Below are 20,394 nucleotides of genomic sequence, written 5' to 3' on the forward strand. Positions count from 1 at the left end.
CATGCTTTAAAAATAAATGCCAATGTTTATGTTTTGCACTTTGAAGATGATTGCAAGTCCGGAATATCACAAAATACCAATATTTTTATTTTTGTAAACATTATTTCAGGAATGAACACTGGGAAGCCAGTCAATAAGCCTAGTGATGTTTTAGAGAAACAACGCTGCAGATTCTGCTATCTCTACAAACATCCCAAATCAATGTTCCAGATTGAGGGGAAGAAGGAGGGGGGTGACATTCTGTATGAAGTCTCCTTATTTTGTACTAGGATCATCTCTCTGGCTGCAGTGTGCTAATCTCTATGTGTAGCTATATTAGTCTGAGTGGCTGGAACAATCTCAGACCTCCATCTGGGAGATTAATTCTAATTTATCTTCTTAACTCCACACAGATCCACTCTCTGTCCTTAACTTGAGTGGCCCTTCTTTAAGGAAAGCCAAACAGGGGAGAACATACACACAGACAGACAGAAAGTTGCAGCAGAAGGGAATGTAGAGGGCAGTGTGATAGCTCCTTATTTTGGATGTAATTGGGGAGGAAGTGGGTGTTCTCTGGGAGACACACATTGTAAATGGCTTTGCAGTACACGTTTTAATACTGTGGGATGTATTCTCAGTGGGAGCCACTCCTACACGTGGATAGCTGCTGCTGGCTTATTGACCATCCTTTTTCCCTTTAACTGCCTGGCTCCTCATCTGACTCACACTGGCTGCAGGATACTCAATACTTTTTATATGTGCATTGTTTTACCCTCCCCCACCCCCCTGATTTTTTTTTTAACATTTTGCAGTACTGCTTCCTATTTTGGGGTTCTTATTTATTTTTGCACACATTTTCCCTGGATGGATATACACAGAATGCTCTCCTATTTTCTTACAATTCTTTTGACTCTTTGCATTGGGAATACCTTAAGCTCCAGGAAACCAACTACAAGGAGACAAGGTAATTACTGCCTCTTCTGATATTATTAATAGGTTTAGGGGCAAAAACCGTAACATTCCAATCACTGCAACCCCCATCAGGTCAGCCAGCAGTTGCCTTCACAGTTGGCTGCGTGGCTGAGCCTGAAGGGAATTGCAGTCCACAGCGGAGGTCACCAAAGCACAGCAGCTCTCATCAGGCTCTGCCATCGACTGAAATACACAACTGTCTGTATAGCTGAGCCTAATGGGCATTGCAGTCTGCAGCTGCTGAACTTTTTGCTGAATAGAATTTTAATGTCTACATTATTTACTAACTCAATATTTGGAAATACAATGTAACTAACTAGCATTATGCCTGTTTGTAACAGTAAAGTAACCAGTCTTTATAGCTATGTTTTCCTCTTAGTTGAATGCAGTCAGCAAAAAGCATCTGTACCTAATAATGACAGACATTCCTGCTCAAAGCTATATACAAAAGAACATGCAATACAGTAACTACTTGTTTGCTGTTAGTCCAGTAGAAAAACTCTTTTGTCTAGAAAGTGTGCTCTGTTAGCATTTGATTTGCAGTTTCCTGCAACTCTCCAAACCCTCCTGTGTCATGTAAAGTGCTGAGAGTTCCTTGCATCCTACTCATTTAGCAGTCTGATAGTTTTAAGACATGGGATGTGTGGTACTGCTCTCTATGAATATTTCTTATTGAATTCAATACTCTATCTATTTAATAAGACATTTCAGTTCACAAGGGAAACATATCTCCACACTCCTAGAACCATCAAAAATATGTCTGGGGCCAATTCACAAACAGCTAGCTGTAATGACATGAGAAATGATTTGCAGAATAGAGCACAATGCTGGCAAGATTGTAAAATGTCCACTTTGGGAAGAATTGGGGGTTATTTCCAGGTTTTAGCACAGTCTAACTCTCTTACAAGCCAGACCTCAACTCACCCCACTGTTTGCTTCAGAGACCTGTCCTGGGACAAGTAGGGGAGTTATTCACTAAACTGCAAACTATAGTAAATGGGAAAACTAAATGTAATGGCATATAATTTAGTTAAGAGATATCTGGAAAATAAAAATCTCCAGCTGTACCACAAGTCAACCTTGTCTATTTTTGCCTGAATTTTGCAAACTGTTTAATGAATACTGTAATGGGGTATTATACACTAACTACAAAATTGCAATCAATTTAACTATGAATTCCAAATTACAAGCTACATTAACTGATTTGGATAAAAAAAAGAAAAACACCAACTTTGTTTTAATTACTGACTGCCTGCTGTTGCTTAAAGGGACTCTATAGCCACCAGAGCAACTGCAACTTAATGCTGTGGTTCTGGTGTTTACAATATGTCCCTGCAGGTATTTTAATGTAAACACTGCCTTTTTGGAGTAACACCTCTAGTGGCAGTCACACAGACAGCCACTACACACTGAGAACTCCCCATAGAGATGCATTGATTGGCGCAGTGGTTTTTATTCCCGCGCATGCACAATAGCCTCCCATTACTTTCTAAGGGAAAGCATTGGTTTGGCTGAGATCATCAAATCTGATGATCTCAGCCAGGGTGGTGGAGCAGGGCGCAGCCAGCCACGGCGAGTCCCGCATGGTGCTGGAAAAAAGGTAAGTGAAATACCTTTTCAAAAGGAGGCAAGGGGGTTTGGGCACTTAAAGTGTGATTTTTAACACTAGAGTGTCAGGAATACAGGTTTGTGTTCCTGACATCATAGTGCTGCTTTAAATTTGATTTTCTGTTTACTACAGGTCACTGTTTAGTGGAAAAAAACAAACATATGCTGTACATGGGGCAATACATGGCAGGTATTGGTTTCTGCATATAAAATACTTTCACAAGTTTTCAGATGGGAGAATGAGGCAAAACATGTATTGGTGTTCAAGGCGTAGTTGATGTGACATTTTAAGATGGTGGTACTCCATGCTCCACTCACAGAATTTGACTCCACCCCCTTCCACTGGATGTTTTGGATTCATATGAAATATCAAAATGACTGTAAAAAAATGAAATAATCTTTATTTCTTTTGTTTTAAAACATATTGTCAATTATACAGTATCCAGTATGCAAGAAACAGCGTACTCTAATGAGTTACACTATTCCAGCTGAGTTGTGATAAATGATGCTAAAATATGAAGTCGTCACTATTGCCAGCACAGAAAAATCCAATTTATAAAAAGAAAAGACTTGAGGATACTGGACAATTATAGTATCAAGTTTGAATTGTACTTAGAAACCTGGTATAGTCTGGCAGCTTGCTTCAGCATCACAGAGTGCTGGTATTGGGAGATACGTTGTCAGCAGACACCCACTGCTTGTACAGAAGATGTGCATTTTAGCCACATTTACATGATTTTAGTTTCAGCTTTAGATTAGCTAAGATTCCTTTTAGATTGTAAATTTGTTTGGACAAGGCCCTCTACACCTATTGTTCCTGTATGCCTAACATTTGTTTGTTAGAATGAAATGGTTTTCTTCTTCACCTACTGTAAAGTGCTGCTGTTAAATGTGTGGATGGTATATAAGTAATTGTAATTAAAGTAGTTAAGTATAAATTATTTATATCCTGGCATCCTGGGTGCAATTCCTGGTATGAGCATGAAACTTTATTTTTTTTATTGTTATGACTTTTGCTAAATCAAATACAAACATTGTTTGAAATACCAACATGCAAGGAATTAACTCACAACTATTACATTACTTATCCTATTCTTTATATCTAGACAGAGTTTTATTATGTTGTGATAAAAAAGGAGCATTTCAGAAATCATCTCTAGAAGCAGACTGAGCATGTCTGAGGTACATTCAGACTGGGCATTTTTCACAAACAACCCAAGTACTGCTCATGCCCAGTTGCTCTCAACAGTTTATCCAGACATCCATAATTTATTATCAATGATGTGGTGGAAAAAGGGGATATGGAATGATTGTACTGCAGTAGTGTATGCTGCATGTATATCATGTCTAATGCACATTTGCTGGCTCACCCTTCCTCACATTGAAAAAAATGCCAGTGGTTTACTATTTTACCATTAACAATATATGCTTAAAGAAAATATTATAACAACAGTTATTTGGTTGGGTGCTGCCCTATGCACCCCTGTGGATGGGGCAGCACTGTCTACTTGTATTTGTCTTCATCACTGTTTTCTTGCAGGTTTATAAAAATAGGCACACATGGTCACTTTTCAGTCAACTGTACCTTTTAATGCGTGTGTATATATGTGTGTGTCTCTCTCTCTATGTGTGTGTGTATATATATATATACACACACACGTCTTCTATCAATGTTGCAACAACATTCCACTATTCTATCCAACTGAAACACTGATAATTAATTGCCTGAAATTAAACTTTCACTGCCATATAATATGTTGTGATGCATTTAATTTATTCAACTGTCTCTATCTATCTATCTTTCTATATTTCCCAAATTAGGTAGCACTCCAAGGTCTTTATCAAAAAATAAAACTTTTAGCTTTTATTGCTCACATTACAAAAAAAAAAACGACGTTTCAGTTTGGTCTAACAATCTTTCATCAGGATAAGCATACCACCAGTGAATTAATTGTTATATACTATAAACAAAAATTACATGAACTCATCCAAGGGCGCCCAGGCCGGAATGCATGCGCGTCCGTCCATGACGTCCCCCGGACCCATCACTGTAAAATATATAAAAATCACATTAAAATACAGTGCGATCACTATTACCAAAAATTAAACAGACCACATCCTTCCTGTCTATACATGCTCATTTAAAGAAAATCAGTGCTAAATATTCCTTATAACAAAGGTAACAGATCTAACAGAGCAGGCATATGAATTGCTTTTAATTCCGATTCAAATCTATCAATATATATATATTAGAATTCTGATTCTGTAGGGCCATTTAGTGATGGACATATGGAAACAGTTCTATTATTTAAATAGTGACAGAAAAAAACTTTACCTGGAGCTCAGAATTCTGGGAAAGGCCCACACATGCTGTTGTATATGTAGGAAATCTAATGACCTGCAGAGGAGCTTATCTGGTGAGAGGAAGTGGCATTAGTGTATGTAAATTAGAGATTTAACCCTCTGAGTGCCTGTATTTTGTTATGTATGTTGTTATGGCAATTACCGTGCCACTTATGGGATTAAAGGAAACTCAACATTTTGATTAGGATTTTAATTTCTGTAAAACTTAATAAATTATTTTTAATATCTTTTGTTTTTGTGAACCTTTAGTTGAGGATAAGTTCAAAAAAATGACCATTGCTAAGCAACATTAAAAGTGCAAAAATGTGTTTTATACAATTTAAAAGCTACTTTGCAATATGTTTCTGTAGAAAACTACCATTTACAGTAGTCTAGGTATGTTTAGAAAACAATTCGATGTCAAAGTTCTATAAGTGGAGCCTTCAGCTTGAATATCCCACAGATTTTTTAATATTAAATGCTCTGTTTTAGAACTGCCTTATAGTTTAGCTTCATAACTAAACCCACTACATCATCCTTTCATTGGAGAGTGTCTCCAAAACAATAACAGTTACATGTTTTTAACAGGCATTGCTCACTGCCATGGAATTTATTTAGCTGCTCAAAGCAATTATATCAAAACAAACAAAAAAAGGCTTTTTGTGTTAAAAATGTTAGAAATTGTAAGGATGTCACCTTTCTCCTTATAAGTCATACAGTTTGTTTTTCTAAATATTCCCCAGTCAATTACCCTTTGAAATCATTGGTAAACTATCAGAGAGAATCTTAAATCTTTCTTTAGACTATGGAGAGAATTTAAGGTCCTGGAATAACTTGTTCCAGGTCAGCTGCAAGTCTTCCCCACCCTGTAGTTACAGACCGCTATGGAGTGCGCAGCCAATTAAACATTTAATTTATTCACTAAACGCAAAAATGTAGTGAATTGTAAGCTGCATTGCAAAACTCAGGCTAAAATAGCGGTCATCTCTAAAGCTCAGTAGGGTATTTTTTTGAAATCTGCAATTTTGGTTACATTTTGCAATTCTGCTTTTCATTTACTACACTTCAGTGTTTAATGATTAGTCCCTGTTTAGTCTGAATACAGTCATCCATCCTCTAGAGCGGGGATAGGCAACCTTCGGCACTTCAGATGTTATGGACTACATCTACCATAATGCGCTTACATCTCTAATGCTGGCAAAGCATTAACCTCCCTGGCGGTCTGATTATGTCAGTATTTTTTAATGTTAATGCGGTACATTGTAAAAAACAATGTATTGTGTGTATTTTTTTGTTTGTTTTTTTTTTTTTAGGGACAGGGTAAGTGATACTACATTGTAATCCCGAGCGTGGCTCGGGGTTACCGCTTTTGGTACTGAAAATTAACCCCGAGCCACGCTCGGGATTACCGTCAGGGAGTTTAAGGGAGATGTAGATCACATCTGAAGTGCTGTTCATGGTACCTATTTCGGATCTTACACATTTCATTAGGGTGAGCAATGTTATGCCATACTTACCTTTCCTAAATAGATTCCCTTCCTTCCCCTCTCTCTTAAACAGATATATTTTTTTTCTGTTTTGATCTTCTTCACCCCTAATACTTAAGACAAAGTAGGGACTACTTTGTCTTTTGTATTTGTCTTTTGCTTGACAAAGGGTGGAGCTAAAAAAAAAAGCTATTCTTCCTTTGCTAGGCTCAATATTCCCATAATTCTCACCTGTCCGTCATGTCCATTGGCTGTAATTCCACAATTCCTCCTCTGAGCTTGTGCATGTGCGTGAATTTGAATGGGGGGATGGGGAAAGGCAGAAGAAGGCAAGGACGTTTTGTCATTATTACCGGCATCTTTAAGATGGAAGCTTGTTGGATAAAGACCTGGCTCCAAGAAGAAAGGAGGAAATTAAGATGATAAAGGGGAACCTCAGCTCTATCATATACATCAGGGGGGATAGTGAGGACTTGATTCAGATGCAGGGGATGAGTAGGGTCATAATACCTGCAAAACTAAACCAACTAAATCATCCTTTCCGCTCTCCAAAACAATAAGTAAGTAGAAGTATAGATCAGGGTGTTGGAGTGGATGTGATCTACTTGGATTTTGCCAAGGCATTTAATACTGTTCCTCAGAATAGGTTAGTCTTCAAACTTAAAGAGATTGGTCTAGATGAATATTTTTGTTCTTGTGTAGAACATTGTCATTAATGGTACATTTTCAGGCTGGACAATAGTGGTAAGTGGTGTCCCTCAGGGTTCTGTTTTGGGACAGCTTCTATTTAACATATTTATAAATGATCTGCAAATAGGCATGGAAAGCCATGTTTTAGTGTTTGCAGATGACACAAAACTTTGTAAAGTAATAAAATGTTAGCAGGATATTGCTTTGCTGCAGAGGAATTTGGATAGATTGGGGGACTGGGCACTAAAATTGCAGATTAAATTTAACATAGAGAAATGCAAAGTTATGCACTTCGGGGTCAAGAATGCACAAGCAACTTACATCCTAAATGGTAGTGAATTAGGGATAACCACACACGAGAAGGATTTGGGAATTGTTATAGATAAATTAGGCAGCAATATGCAATGTCAGTCTGCAGTTGCTAAGGCCAGTAAGGTTTTGTCATGTATAAATAGGGGCATAAATTCTCAGAATGAAAATATTATTTTGCCTCTTTATAAATCGCTCGTAAGACCACACCTTGAATCTGTGCAATTTTGGGCACCTGTTCTAAAGAAGTATATCATGGCACTAGAAAAAGTGCAGAGCCGAGTACAAAATTGATAAAAGGAATGGCGCATTTTAGTTATGAAGAAAGGTGTTAAAAAAAAATTAAAAATTGAAATCTCTTTAGTTTGGAAAAACAGTTCCTCAGAGGGGATATGATAACATTATACAAATATATTCGGGGCCAGTATAAACCATTATCTGGAAATCTATTCATAAACAGGGCTATACATAAGGAACAAGGTCACACATGTAGGCTGGAAGAAAGGAGATTTAATCGAAGGCAAAGAAAAGGTTTTTTTACAGTAAGAACAATAAGGAAATGGAATTCTCTGGTTTTATACAGATGTTTAAACTGCAATTGGATAAATACTTGCAAAATGGATGAAATCATGCGTACACTACCTGCTCACGTACAGGTGTCTGCAACATTGCCTGTTAAAGATCTTGCTTTAAAGAAAATCCCATTGAATGGTGAAGTACATTGACGTATGCACATTGAGCTTTGTACCACGTGATAACCACTCGGCATCCACTGTTATCCAAGTGGAAAAAGTATCAGATAAAGTAATGTTAACCTTCTTCCCACAGATAGCGAGGCACTTTTCTGTGCTTGAGCATATAGTGTACAAGGCATGACAGAGGATCTATCACTCTCCAGGTACTTTGTAGTATGATTACACATTCCATGCATTTATAAAATGTGTATTTGTGTAAATAAAATTTAGAAATTCACATCTTTTTATCCTGGGAGCCTCAATCTTAGCACCCTGTCAATCATCGTTATAAACTCTGTCTAACAGACAGTCAGCATGGGGAAAGCATACAAGGAATTGGAGAAACCGAATGTTTATATTCCTCCTCCTCGTTTACAATGTTAACAATTTCAAACCTTAAATTTCAGTTAACTAAAGTGAGAGTCGAATAATCACGCTGAGTTGGATAATTTTTTACAAATAAGCTATTTTAGCCCCAAAAAATACCATTCAGATTTAATTTGTTAAAATTTGATGTCTAGTGAATAATTCTGAAGGACAAGCCCAGTCTGTACTTCGAAGGATGGTATAATATATTGATGGAACACCATGGTGGGTGTTTAGAAATACACTTCATCTCATCATTAGATAGAAACTCCAATGTTTGAAAGAAACACATTTCTACAATCCCCAAGTTATTGAACAAACACCATCTGAAACAAAATAATGATATCAATCTAGGTCAGGGATATGCAACCTTTGGTTCTCCAGATGTTGTGGACTACACCTCCCATGATGCTTTGCCAGCATTACGGGTGTAAGAGCATTATGGGGAATGTAGTCCAAAACATCTGGAGTGCCGAAGGTTGCCTATCCCTGATCTAGGTTAAAGGTTTACTTCAACACTGGTTTTGGTTAGAGTAATCCATACCGAGGTTGTCTTTTCCCCTAAATTTTAATTTAAAAAAAATCAAAACACTAGAACATACTCAAACTAAGATGTTGCACGAACAGACTTCGGGCACCATAACCACCAAGTGTTCATGCTGCTTTAGCTCCTATCTGGTAGCAAACATTTCTAATACAAATGCAGAGCTTGAAGAATAACCCTTTCAATTATTAAAACGGTTACACCAATGATAAATTTAACAGAACTGTACAGTAGGTGAGCAAAGCAAGTACAAGTCATAAATTGTAACAAACAAGATTATATTGACTAGAAAAAAGGTGAGCTCTAGTCAAGTAAGAATTATATCTTTTAGATGTTTGGCACTTAGGGGTATATTCACTAAGCACCAAATTGTGGTCCTGCAGGAAAGCGTGGGGACAGCGTTCCTACACTTTTTCCACAGCAGGAACGCCATTCCCGTTAGTAGTTCTGCAGGACCTGCCCTTTGAGTGTAAGTGAGTGTGCTTTATTAATTCTATACAATTCACTTCTTAGTGAATAAGGACCCGAAACATATGTTAGAAACATATGTTCTCTGCTTTTAGAAACAGTGATGTGAAATAACCCAATACATTCTTAGGTTTTAAACAAAAAAAGGATGCTCCGTTTTTATTAGATTTTTTTTTTCCGTCTTTTTGTCGGAAAAGATGTGTTTTTGTTTAATTTCATCTTGCTGCTTCTGTTCCTTACAAGCAATTTCTTTACAATTTAATATACGCCTACAGATATATATGGTAATGTTTCTATACAAAAAATAAAATTAAAAATAAGTTCACTAACTGCTTCATGGCCTCTGTAACACTTGCAAAACAATAGTATCCTTTTTAAGCAGAATCCCCCCCCCCCCTCCCCCTGCCCCTGCCCCTGCCCTAATATGGGTTCCTGGGTGTTGCTATCCATGGATCGTTATGTAGTAAAAATTCTGCAGTCTTGAACTTTAAACAATAGGGAACTCAGAGTCTCGACTAAGAATTGATTCAGAATGTATAACAAACAGTCTTACAGGGTATTAAAGTGCATCTGTTTCTAGTTTAAATGCAAAAATAGTAACACAATATTCAGTAACATTTTGCCAATAGGTTCCTTATTTTAGTCTTCCTAAACCGTCAATGACTACCTAATTTCTCTATTGTTTACCTTTCCTGGTCACTTAAGGCTGATGGTAATTATATTTGTGTATACCTTAATTGACCTAGGCATTGCAAGACTCATGGGCCATTTTTTGGCAATTTTAAGAGAAAATTTTCAATATTGTACGCAAATAAAAATATAGCTTGTTTTGCCTTTTTTTTTAGAAGTATAACACAACCTATCAGTATAAATGTAAAATATAATAAACATTATATTTATTATATGATTTTGTGATTTACTTTAATTTGCCACTTGGGCTGAAAATCTTAAATGGCAAAGTATTAATATTTATTTACCGTATATATATTATTAATTTTATTATTTATTTTAAAAAAATTTCATGCTGATTGTTGTCTAGAATAATTAATATAACTTTATGAGTGCATTCACTAAATTGGATATTGCAGAGTAATTGCAAATTACAGACCAAAATCGAGGTGGAAACAGCTGAGTGGGAGAATTTTTCCAGTTAGGCTACTTTGGTCTGACATTTTCAATTTCTTTAATTTTACTCAATTAGTGTTTGTTATTTTAACTTTGTCTGCATCAACAAACATGATTATTGGAAAGGTTGCATCTCATGGTTGTGCGTCTGTTTGTAATGTAATTAACTGCAACTATATATATATACGCTGGTTGGCCATTTCATCTGGTCTATTTAACACAAGGGTATGTGAAGGGTACTCATCATTGCTCAACACTAGCTGATTAACTGCACACAGTATAGTTTGGAATACATTTTTCTGGATTGCATGCCCTTTCTACTTCTAGGTTTATTGTTTAAGGAGCTAATGAATTGCAAACAAAATTACAGCCTGCTGAACAAATTTGTCAACTTAACAACAAATGTCTTACTATTTTATGGTGGACGAAGAAAATAGATACTTACATAGTTACATAGCTGAAAAGAGACTTGCTTCCATCAAGTTCAAACTTCCTCACATTTGTTTTTTGCTGTTGATCCAAAAGAAGGCAAAAAAAAAAACAGTTTGAAGCACTTCCAATTTTGCAACAAACTAGAAAAGAAATTCCTTCTTGACCCCAAAATGGCAGTCAGATTTATCCTTGGATCAAGCAGCTATTACCCTACATTGAAAAAATATATCCTTGAATATTCTGTTTTTGCAAGTATGCATCTTATTGCTGTTTGAATATCTGTATGGACTCTGATAAAACCACTTCTTCAGGCAGAGAATTCCACATCCTGATTGTTCTTACAGTAATAAAACCTTTCCTTTGCCTTAGACAAAATCTTCTTTCTTCCAGTCTTCACTTTGTATATCATAGACACACCTCATAGTTTGTATCGGAAAGATATGAGATAGCAGTATTGAGTATATATGACTTTTTACCACACTTTGTATATCATCATAGACACATCTCATAGTTTGTTTTTAGAAGTTGTGAGATATTCGTATTGAGTATATATCAGCAAGCAGCATTTAGCAAGTATGCTCTGTGCTACAATTTTAAATTCACATTGTAACATCTAATTGTCTTAGTTCTGGATGAACTTTGAAATGCTAAATGTGGATAATTTCAAATCTGAACAAAAATGTAAACAAATCAAACCAAAAAGGAATACACCCTCCCCATAAAATATTACTAATCCTACTACTACTAATAATAATTAATAATAAAACCTTTATCGGACCGCCTTATATCCAGAAGATAGAACTGTCCAGTTAAACACAATTGTAGTTAGTTAATAGATGCATTAAATGCAAAACAGATGTAAAAACTAATCAACCCACGGAAAAAAAATGTTCAGCAACAAAATTAGCAAATAGGGTCCAATATTTTTCTAATTATTGTGTTCTGTTGATCTTTTTTTGTCCCCTCATTTTTCACTTGAACATTGTCATAGAGTTTGACAGCCATTTTCATGCCATTTCCATAGTCACATGATCAGTTACCTGACCCAATGCTCATTGGTAAACTTTGCTATTCGAAATCGCCAAACAGAAAGTGCGCCAGACAGAAAGATCATGTGATTTTAAAAACTTGTAAAATGCTGAGAATTGGGTCAACTGACAATACAAATAAAGATGCATACAAATATGCATAATAATATCTAATTATTCATTGTGCGATTCACAGCAGGCACAAAATAAACACTACTTTATTAGTACGTGAAGTGAACTGAAGGCTTTGCAATGGCCACAGTTTCTTGGTTCTCCTAATAAATAATGGCGGCAAAGTTACTGCTACCTTTGTATGGAATAACAGCTGCTTGTGGCTCTTTTGGCACTGCCTTACTGTCACTGCTTTATCATCACGGCCAGATCAACACAGGCACCAATGTAGCTGCAGCTCTAGGCCCATGCCAGTGGCAGAACTACTGCCTGTGCTGTATATATGAATGCACCAGGACCCAGAGCGCTAGGGGGGCCCAGCATATGGGCCAGGAGTTCCACCACTGATTTATGCTGCTGTTGGCAAAGTGCCCTCTAATCTGGCCTGGTCAGCCCTCTGGACAGTTCTGCTGCAGTGCACAGAAGCGGGTGGTCGGTCGGGGTCCCCTACCTCCTTCTTTCTCTCAGGGGACTTGGAAGCCTCCTCCTACATTGAAGTCTGATAAGTGACTATAAGCTTTGGAGGAGGCTTCCAAGTTCCCTGGCCTCTGTAAATTGTGCACCACTTTTTGCAGCCCACACTGGGCTGTTCTTTAACTTAATGCAGCCATTAAGGCTGAGCGACTAGGGTCCAGTGACCAGAGGAAGAGGGGGAGCCGGAGCTCAGAGGAGAGAGTAACTGGAATTTGTTTGTGTATGTGTCTGTGTATCAGTATGTGCGTCAGTGTGTATCTGTGTATCTGCATGTGTGTATCTATGTGTGTGTCACTATGTATCTGTGTGTCTGTGTATGTGCATGTGTGTCAGTTTGTATATCTGTATGTCTATGTAATTGTATGAGAGTGTGTGTATATGTGTCAGTGTGTATCTGGTAGTGTGTATTTGTGTGTGTGTGTGTGTCGGTGTGTACCTGTGTGTGTGTATTTGTGTGTCTGTGTATCTGCATGTATGCCAGTCTGTGTATGTGTGTGTATATGTGTATATGTGTGTGTGTGTATATATATATATAAATATATATATATATGTGTGTGTGTGTGTATCTATAAGTGTATCAATATGTCTGTGTATCTGCATGTGTCAGTGTGTATGTTTATCACAGTGTGTGTGTGTGACATTATATCTGTATCTGTGCTTACATCTCTGCATTCAAATGCCAACACTACATGCAAACACACCTTCAATATTTTAAATAAACACACCACAACATTTAAACACCAGCACTACTAAAAAATGCTTGCATTCTAACGCCACCATTATATACAAACACACCCCTACATGGAAAAATGGCAAAGCATTGTGGGAGTCGTATAACAGATGGGATCTACCTATTGGTCACCCTTGCAATAGGAAGGGCACAAAAAATGTTTGCACCAGGGTCCTCTGTGCTTTAGTTCCGCCAATGCCCATTTCCATGGAAGAGATCAATTGATCATAAAAAGTAATCCCTTCCACACAGCTACTTGCATGCTCTTGCTTGAAAATATGCAGAGGGAATGAAGAATTGGAATTTAGGAGGGGTGCGAGGGAACAAACGTTTTGTGAACTGGCTGGCTATACAGTAACAGAAAGCATTATTTTTGCACCGTGCAAATGCTTTGCTGCTTCTCTCTCTCTAACAGCTCAACATCCTCCTTCATCATGTGGCATTTTTCCATTTTCCCTTTCTGCAACACTCCTTACATCCAACCTCTGAATCTGTTGCAGCGTGCATACCAGGAGTGAGCATTACATTATTACTGGAATTTAAACATTGAGCATTCTGAAACGCTCCAATATAAAGAGGGGTTCAGTTTGGCTAATTTTATCTGTATGTTTTCAGATCCCATAGGATAGTATGAGAGCTATATCCACTGTAATGTCTCTGTTATTGTTGACTGTATGACACAATGTGAGCTATTTACTCTAAACAGGAGTGTAACATCTCTCACCTCAATCTGTGACACATTTAATGAATCTGATTGAAATGCCCCTCCCTCCCACCCCCCAGACTTTTTGTCACTCTCCTTTCCTTCCCTTCATCTCTCAGAGTCAAATTACCCATTAGGTAAGCAAGGTGGATGATTAGGGTCCAGGCTTAGTCAGGAGCCTGGTCCTCCGGCTCTGAGCGGGCCCTCCTTGAGTCAGCAGGAAGATTAAAAGATCTCCCTGAAAAGCCCTTTAAATAATAATTAGTCCATCAAGGTTCGTGGTCTAATTGCGATCACTCAGGCACAGGTGCCTGAAATCCCACCCAGCAATTGGTATGGACTGCTGCACCACAGACCTGCAGCTTCACTTGGAGCCCAATGGACTACCATGGAATCTACCAGACCACCAGGTAAATGTAATATTGCACCCTTTCTTGCCCTGGAGATAAGCAGGAGGGGGACACAAATTTTTTTTAAATAAAAGGCATTACAGTGTGGGGAGACTGTGTTTAACACAAACACCCACATACTGTCACTTCCTCAACACATACTCCACCCCCACGCATTGTTACTCCTTCACTGATCCCCCAGTCACACTCACCACCCCTCATCCTGTCATAATCACCACCTCTCTCACCTTGCCACCCTAACTCTGTAATAGGCATGTTTTGGGTGTTTGAGTGTATGTACTGTTGCTATTTGAAAGCAGTGGTGTACTTGTATTTAGTGTTTGAATGTGTTTGTATGTAGAGTTGGCGTTTTATTGCTGAATAGATACACAGCCTGTTATATATACACACACTGAAACATAAACAAATACTGACTCATACGCACTGGCTTCTACACATAGATAACAACTCACACATACACACACTGACACACATACACACACAACACATATACATAAGTGACACACATATTCACATGCAGACACACACAAAGTTCACATTTTACATTTTTATAGCCACACCCCTGCTTCCATCATTATTTGGTGCAGAAGGGTGGCTTCCCTGGGGTCCAGTGGCATCTGACGGAGTCTGATTGGAGTCTGGTCCAAGCTCTCCCTCCTCTCTGCTGTTCTGCCCTCTCTCTAACGTTGTTTGTTGGTATGCTGGGAGGAAGTGCATTGCACTCACTTCAGACTGAGCGGGTGTCCTGATTGCCCCTGATCAAAGATGGCTCCTTGAACTTGCAGGAAGTATTTCCACCATTGAACAGAAAGCTAAAGTGCTGTCACCCCCTATCCACGCTATCACAGTTACCTCCTATACATGAAACCCAGTCTCACCATAAACACAAGACACAAAGACCCCAAGGAGTCCCCCTAGCACAAAACAAAACACAAGCAACTATCCCAAACGCATACATTTCCAGACACAGACACACACATTCACACACAAGAATGCTCAGGCACATATACTGGTACACAATGCCAGAGACATAGGCACACTCAACCAGAAATGCACACACACACTCAGTCAACACACACACCACTCACAGAAAAAGAGCCTAGTGCTCTAGGAGGCAACCCTAATCAACCTTAATCCATCCTCTCTGCCCTTTCTCCCACTCCAGCAAGGTGGAGTGATGTCAGGCAAAGAGGATCATATTGCAGGAGAACATGAACTCGATTGCTTTATTTTAATTGTATTTTTTTAAGGTTTTTTTTTTGGGGGGGGGGGACACCTTACAAAGAGTTACACTAACAGAAAAAAAGTGTTCTGTGGACGAACTGTTTTTTTGGTTGGAGTAGAACCTTTAATCTTTGTAACTATTTTGTTTATTTTGCCAAAATTGCAAATGGTTGGGGGAACCCTTTAAATGTTAAAGATTAGGGTGGGAATTTTATTTGAAATATCTCTAGGAAATACGTGGCATAGGTTCCAAACTTTTTGGGAGCTAGGAACACTTCAAAGAGTGAAAAAATATCCAGTGCACAACTTCTGTTGTTATTTTTACCTTCATCAGCCATTTATAAATGTTACATTTACTTGAAGATATATATTCATACTTGTAGCCAAACTGACCTATTCGTTCTAATTAATTGACAGATGATAATTCCAATTTTAATGCTTACACTTATTAAAAACTCATTTTAAGCACTGCATTCAACTAATTGCAGCAATGGAGTCTATTTGCTTGAGGTGCACTTTGAGGTTGCTTGAGGCATCCAAGCACGTGACAACACGCTTTTTGAAAACCATTGTTACAGCGGCCATATTTACTTATGTGAATGATCCTGGTTCCAGAAATAGGACAACAGAATTTGCTAAGCTAATACATTTACATACTCTCCTGTCATACACTATGAAGCCTCCATTCTCCAGGGATTGAACAGATTCTTGCTACCTCTGTCCGAACTCCTCATAAATGATGCCTTTCATGTTACACTATCAGTTTCTGTATATAGAACAAGGTGTGGAGTTTAGCCCGAACATATATATTGGATGCACATTCTAAACCGAGAATGTTATCAGAATGCAATAAGTAATTCACAGCTAATGGTAATCAGGGAATGTGAGGGTCTGGGTTTGGTGTTTCATGTTGAAAGCTACAAAATGCACCATTCCATCTGCCCAGCCACATCATAATACATTACTCCTTACAGAAGATATTGAGTTTCAGCCTCAGGAAAATCTGTATTAACTTCATATATGTCACAACAAGCAAATTTCAAACTCCACACTACACTCTGGGTGACTTGTGTGTGATTGCGTCTTGTGATTGCGACAGTTTATTTCTAACAGACACATGTGGCTAAAACAAAATCATAAAATATCATGATCTAGCTACAGTAAATTTGGCATTGAAGCAAAATGAATTAGTGGGCCTACATTTAATGGAACACAAAAGGCACCCAGACCACTTCATCTCAATGACCTTTTAGATTTATCCCTACAATGTAAAACATTGCTGTTTAGTAGATACAGCAATGCTATGATTGCAGGGTATACATTTCTCTAGTGGCTATCTTCCTGACCGCCATTGGAACACTTTTCCCATAAAACCAAGTTAGATTTGATTCTCAATCAAATGCTGCTTCTATAGAACATCTGATTGGCATATGTCCATATACATAATTACATAAATAATTTCCTAAATATACACGTAGGCTTCAAATATATAAATATGTATATATATTTAAATTCTACGTGCATATTTATGTAATATATTTACATAATTAAGTAATTTTATTGATTGCAATTTGAGGGACATGCCTGACAACCCAGGCCAAAAGTCCAGAGAATTTAATTTGCTAGCACTGTGTTTAACCCTGTAACTTTCTATGACACCCTAAAACCTGTACATGGGGGTACTGTTTTACTCGGGAGACTTTGCTGAACACAAATATTAGTCTTTCAAAACAATAAAACATATCACAGCGATGATATTGTCAGTGAAAGTGACGTTTTTTGCATTTTTCACACACACACAGCATTTTCACTGATGATATTATTGCTGTGATACGTTTTACTGTTCTGATACACTAATATTTGTGTTCAGTGAATTCTCCAGAGTATAACAGTACCCCACATGTAGAGGTTTTATAGTGTTTTTTAAAGTTACAGGGTCAAATATAAGGCTTGATTTTACTTTTTTTTTTTTTTTTAATTTGTCAGATTATTTATGTTGCCTTTGAGAGCGTTTGGTAGCCCAGGAAGGAGAATTACCCCCATGATGGCATACCATTTGCAAAAGAAGACAACCCAAGGTATTGCAAATGGGGTATATTCAGACTTTTTTAGTAGCCACTTAGTCACAAACACTGGCCAAAGGTAGCGTTTTTTGCATTTTTAACACACAAATATAAATGCTAACTTTGGTGTTTGTGACTAAGTGGCTACTAAAAAAGACTGGACATACCCCATATTGAATACCCTGGGTCGTCTACTTTAAAAAAATATGTACATGTGGGGTGTAATTCAGAGATTTATGACAGATAATAGTGTTACAATGCACTATTGATAAATTTAAAAAATATTTATATATTGAAACAGCAATTTCCTACTTGTACTTATAGCCCTATAACTTGCAAAAAAAAAAAAAGCAAAAAAGCAGGTAAACACTGGGTGTTTTTAAACTCAGGACAAAATTTTTAATCTATTTAGCAGTTTTTTCATTAGCTTTTGTAGATAAGTAAAAGATTTTTCAAGTAAAAGTCCAAAAACCTTTTTCAATTTTTCACCATTTTTTTTTTTGTTTTTAGTAAAATATATGACATGATACAAATAATGGTATGTAAGCCATTCTTGTCCTGAAAAAAACAATATATAACTTGTATGGGAACAGTAAATGAATGTTAAAACCGCTCTGGTCCTTAACATACAACCTGGCCAAAACAGGCCGGTCCTTAAGGTGTTAAAAAAATCAAAGCATGGGTTGTGATTCAAAAGGTCCAGTGGCCAGAAACAAGCCATTGACTGCCATCTTGTCTATGTGGATTTCATCAGCATGGTGCTCGTACTGGTCTGGAAGTTAAAGTCTCTCTGAGAGCATATAGGTAGGTACCCCATGGAATGTGGTGAGGTCAGATACGATATAACTCCCCACAGTAAGAATACAAGAAACTACTGTTATGCATCACCTGAATATCTCAACATGGTCTTTCATACAATAGGTAAGGGGAGATTTGGTATTAACCCTGCCTACAACAAGCATACAACAATATAATGCTAGAGTAGCTATCAATGAGAGACGCTACATTTTCTAAGGAAATTAGCAGCTAGTCTAATGAAATCTCAGAATGTTGCCAACTATACCTGTATTCGCTATACTGATAATTTGAGCTATGAGAACTAATCTGTCATTTGAAATATTAGATCTAAGTTTTTCAAGTACTTGTTTAAATGTTTGCTGTTCCCATTGCCCCCAAAATGTTATTTGCCTGGGATATTGTGAATGCCTTTAGCCAACATATTGTAAAAATAAATCCCTATATACTTTGAAGATAGTCACTGAAAAATCTCTTTGAAGAGTTGAACCATTCATGTATAGTCCTAATGTATGTAGATACATTCACTGACACACACACGCTCACACTGGCCCTCTTATCTTCTAACAGATGGTTCATTGTGTCTGTAAAAGTGTTTGCCCTTTTTGAGAAGATAACTTTTTTAACTAATCAGTTGACTATAATTCAAATTTAATAATTGTTAAAAAGAATGCAATTATGATAATTATGTTTTGTTTTTCTTCTGCAATAGATCGATTGGGGCCTCCACTGGATATTGTCCTCGAGGCACTGAACTGTACAGCTTTTAGCGTACAATGGAGGATGCCAAGACAGCATGCAAATACCATCAATGGCTACACGGTATGTTAATCCAATATCTCCTTTCTCTTTTTTTCTACTTACCTTCCTATGCTTCTCGTTCATTTTGTATGGCTTTGCAATGTAAGATTATCAACAGAATAGAAAGAGGAGGACCGAGTGTTTAGATACCTTATCGACCTTTGGAATTCCCGACTGGGAAGTGACTATAGATTGAACACTCTTCCTGTCGCCTTAGGCAAATACTTGTATGGTTGTACACAGTTTTATCTTTATTTACATTAAAAAAACGGGACGGGTTGTCGGATATTGTATGTTCCCAAGAATTGCTCAGAGGCACATTGTACTGACTACACTCATAAATTACTTATGTTATGCTACACACAGCTGTGTCTTTACTACCTTTGTAGTAAAGGTAGTACATTCACGGACACACATCTGTGTGCATCTGTATTTGTTGTGGAATACATTATAGAATACTTGAAAGAAACAATTAGGTGCATAGTAAAGTAAATGAAGTTGTTTTATTATGAATGATGTGACTTCATGATTGGGGTTGGGATGATATGTACTTATAGCATAAAGTTATACCTGAGGTCTACGTGAAGCATCAGTGGCAAACAGTGAACCACTTATATCCACTACATGTTGAGATAGTAGAATTGGGAAGGCCACGGTCTGACTAGACACAGGGTCAGAATGGCTGGTGGTAACGTGGCTATTCATTCATACTTACACCCTCAATAGAATGCCATTTGGATCAGAATTCATCCTATTGTCCCAAAACTGGATGCAGCAATCCGTGTATAATTTATTTTCCTAGTATGCTGTAATACTTTAGATTCACTACTGGCTGTGTAGAAATATTCCACTAAGCTGCCTGGGCTATTATTAATGCATAAAACATACTCAAATTATCATAGAGCAAAGGTTATACAACGGAATGGAGGTAGGTCACG

At 37.5% G+C, this 20,394-nt stretch overlaps 1 protein-coding gene across 2 annotated transcripts in view; it reads left to right on the forward strand.

Moving 5' to 3' along the window:
• Window positions 1-526: 526 nt before the first annotated feature.
• The window catches only part of EGFLAM (EGF like, fibronectin type III and laminin G domains), a 97,323-nt gene continuing 77,455 nt past the window's right edge, over window positions 527-20,394 (forward strand). For both annotated transcript variants that reach the window (XM_063453988.1, XM_063453989.1), the window contains exons 1-2: window positions 527-943; window positions 19,368-19,477. In XM_063453988.1, the coding sequence (XP_063310058.1) occupies window positions 736-943; window positions 19,368-19,477 (318 nt within the window). In that variant the 5' untranslated portion in view covers window positions 527-735. The remainder of the gene's footprint in view (window positions 944-19,367; window positions 19,478-20,394) is intronic.

Source organism: Pelobates fuscus, chromosome 5, assembly GCF_036172605.1.
Source record: "Pelobates fuscus isolate aPelFus1 chromosome 5, aPelFus1.pri, whole genome shotgun sequence".
Taxonomy (NCBI): Eukaryota; Metazoa; Chordata; class Amphibia; order Anura; family Pelobatidae; genus Pelobates; species Pelobates fuscus.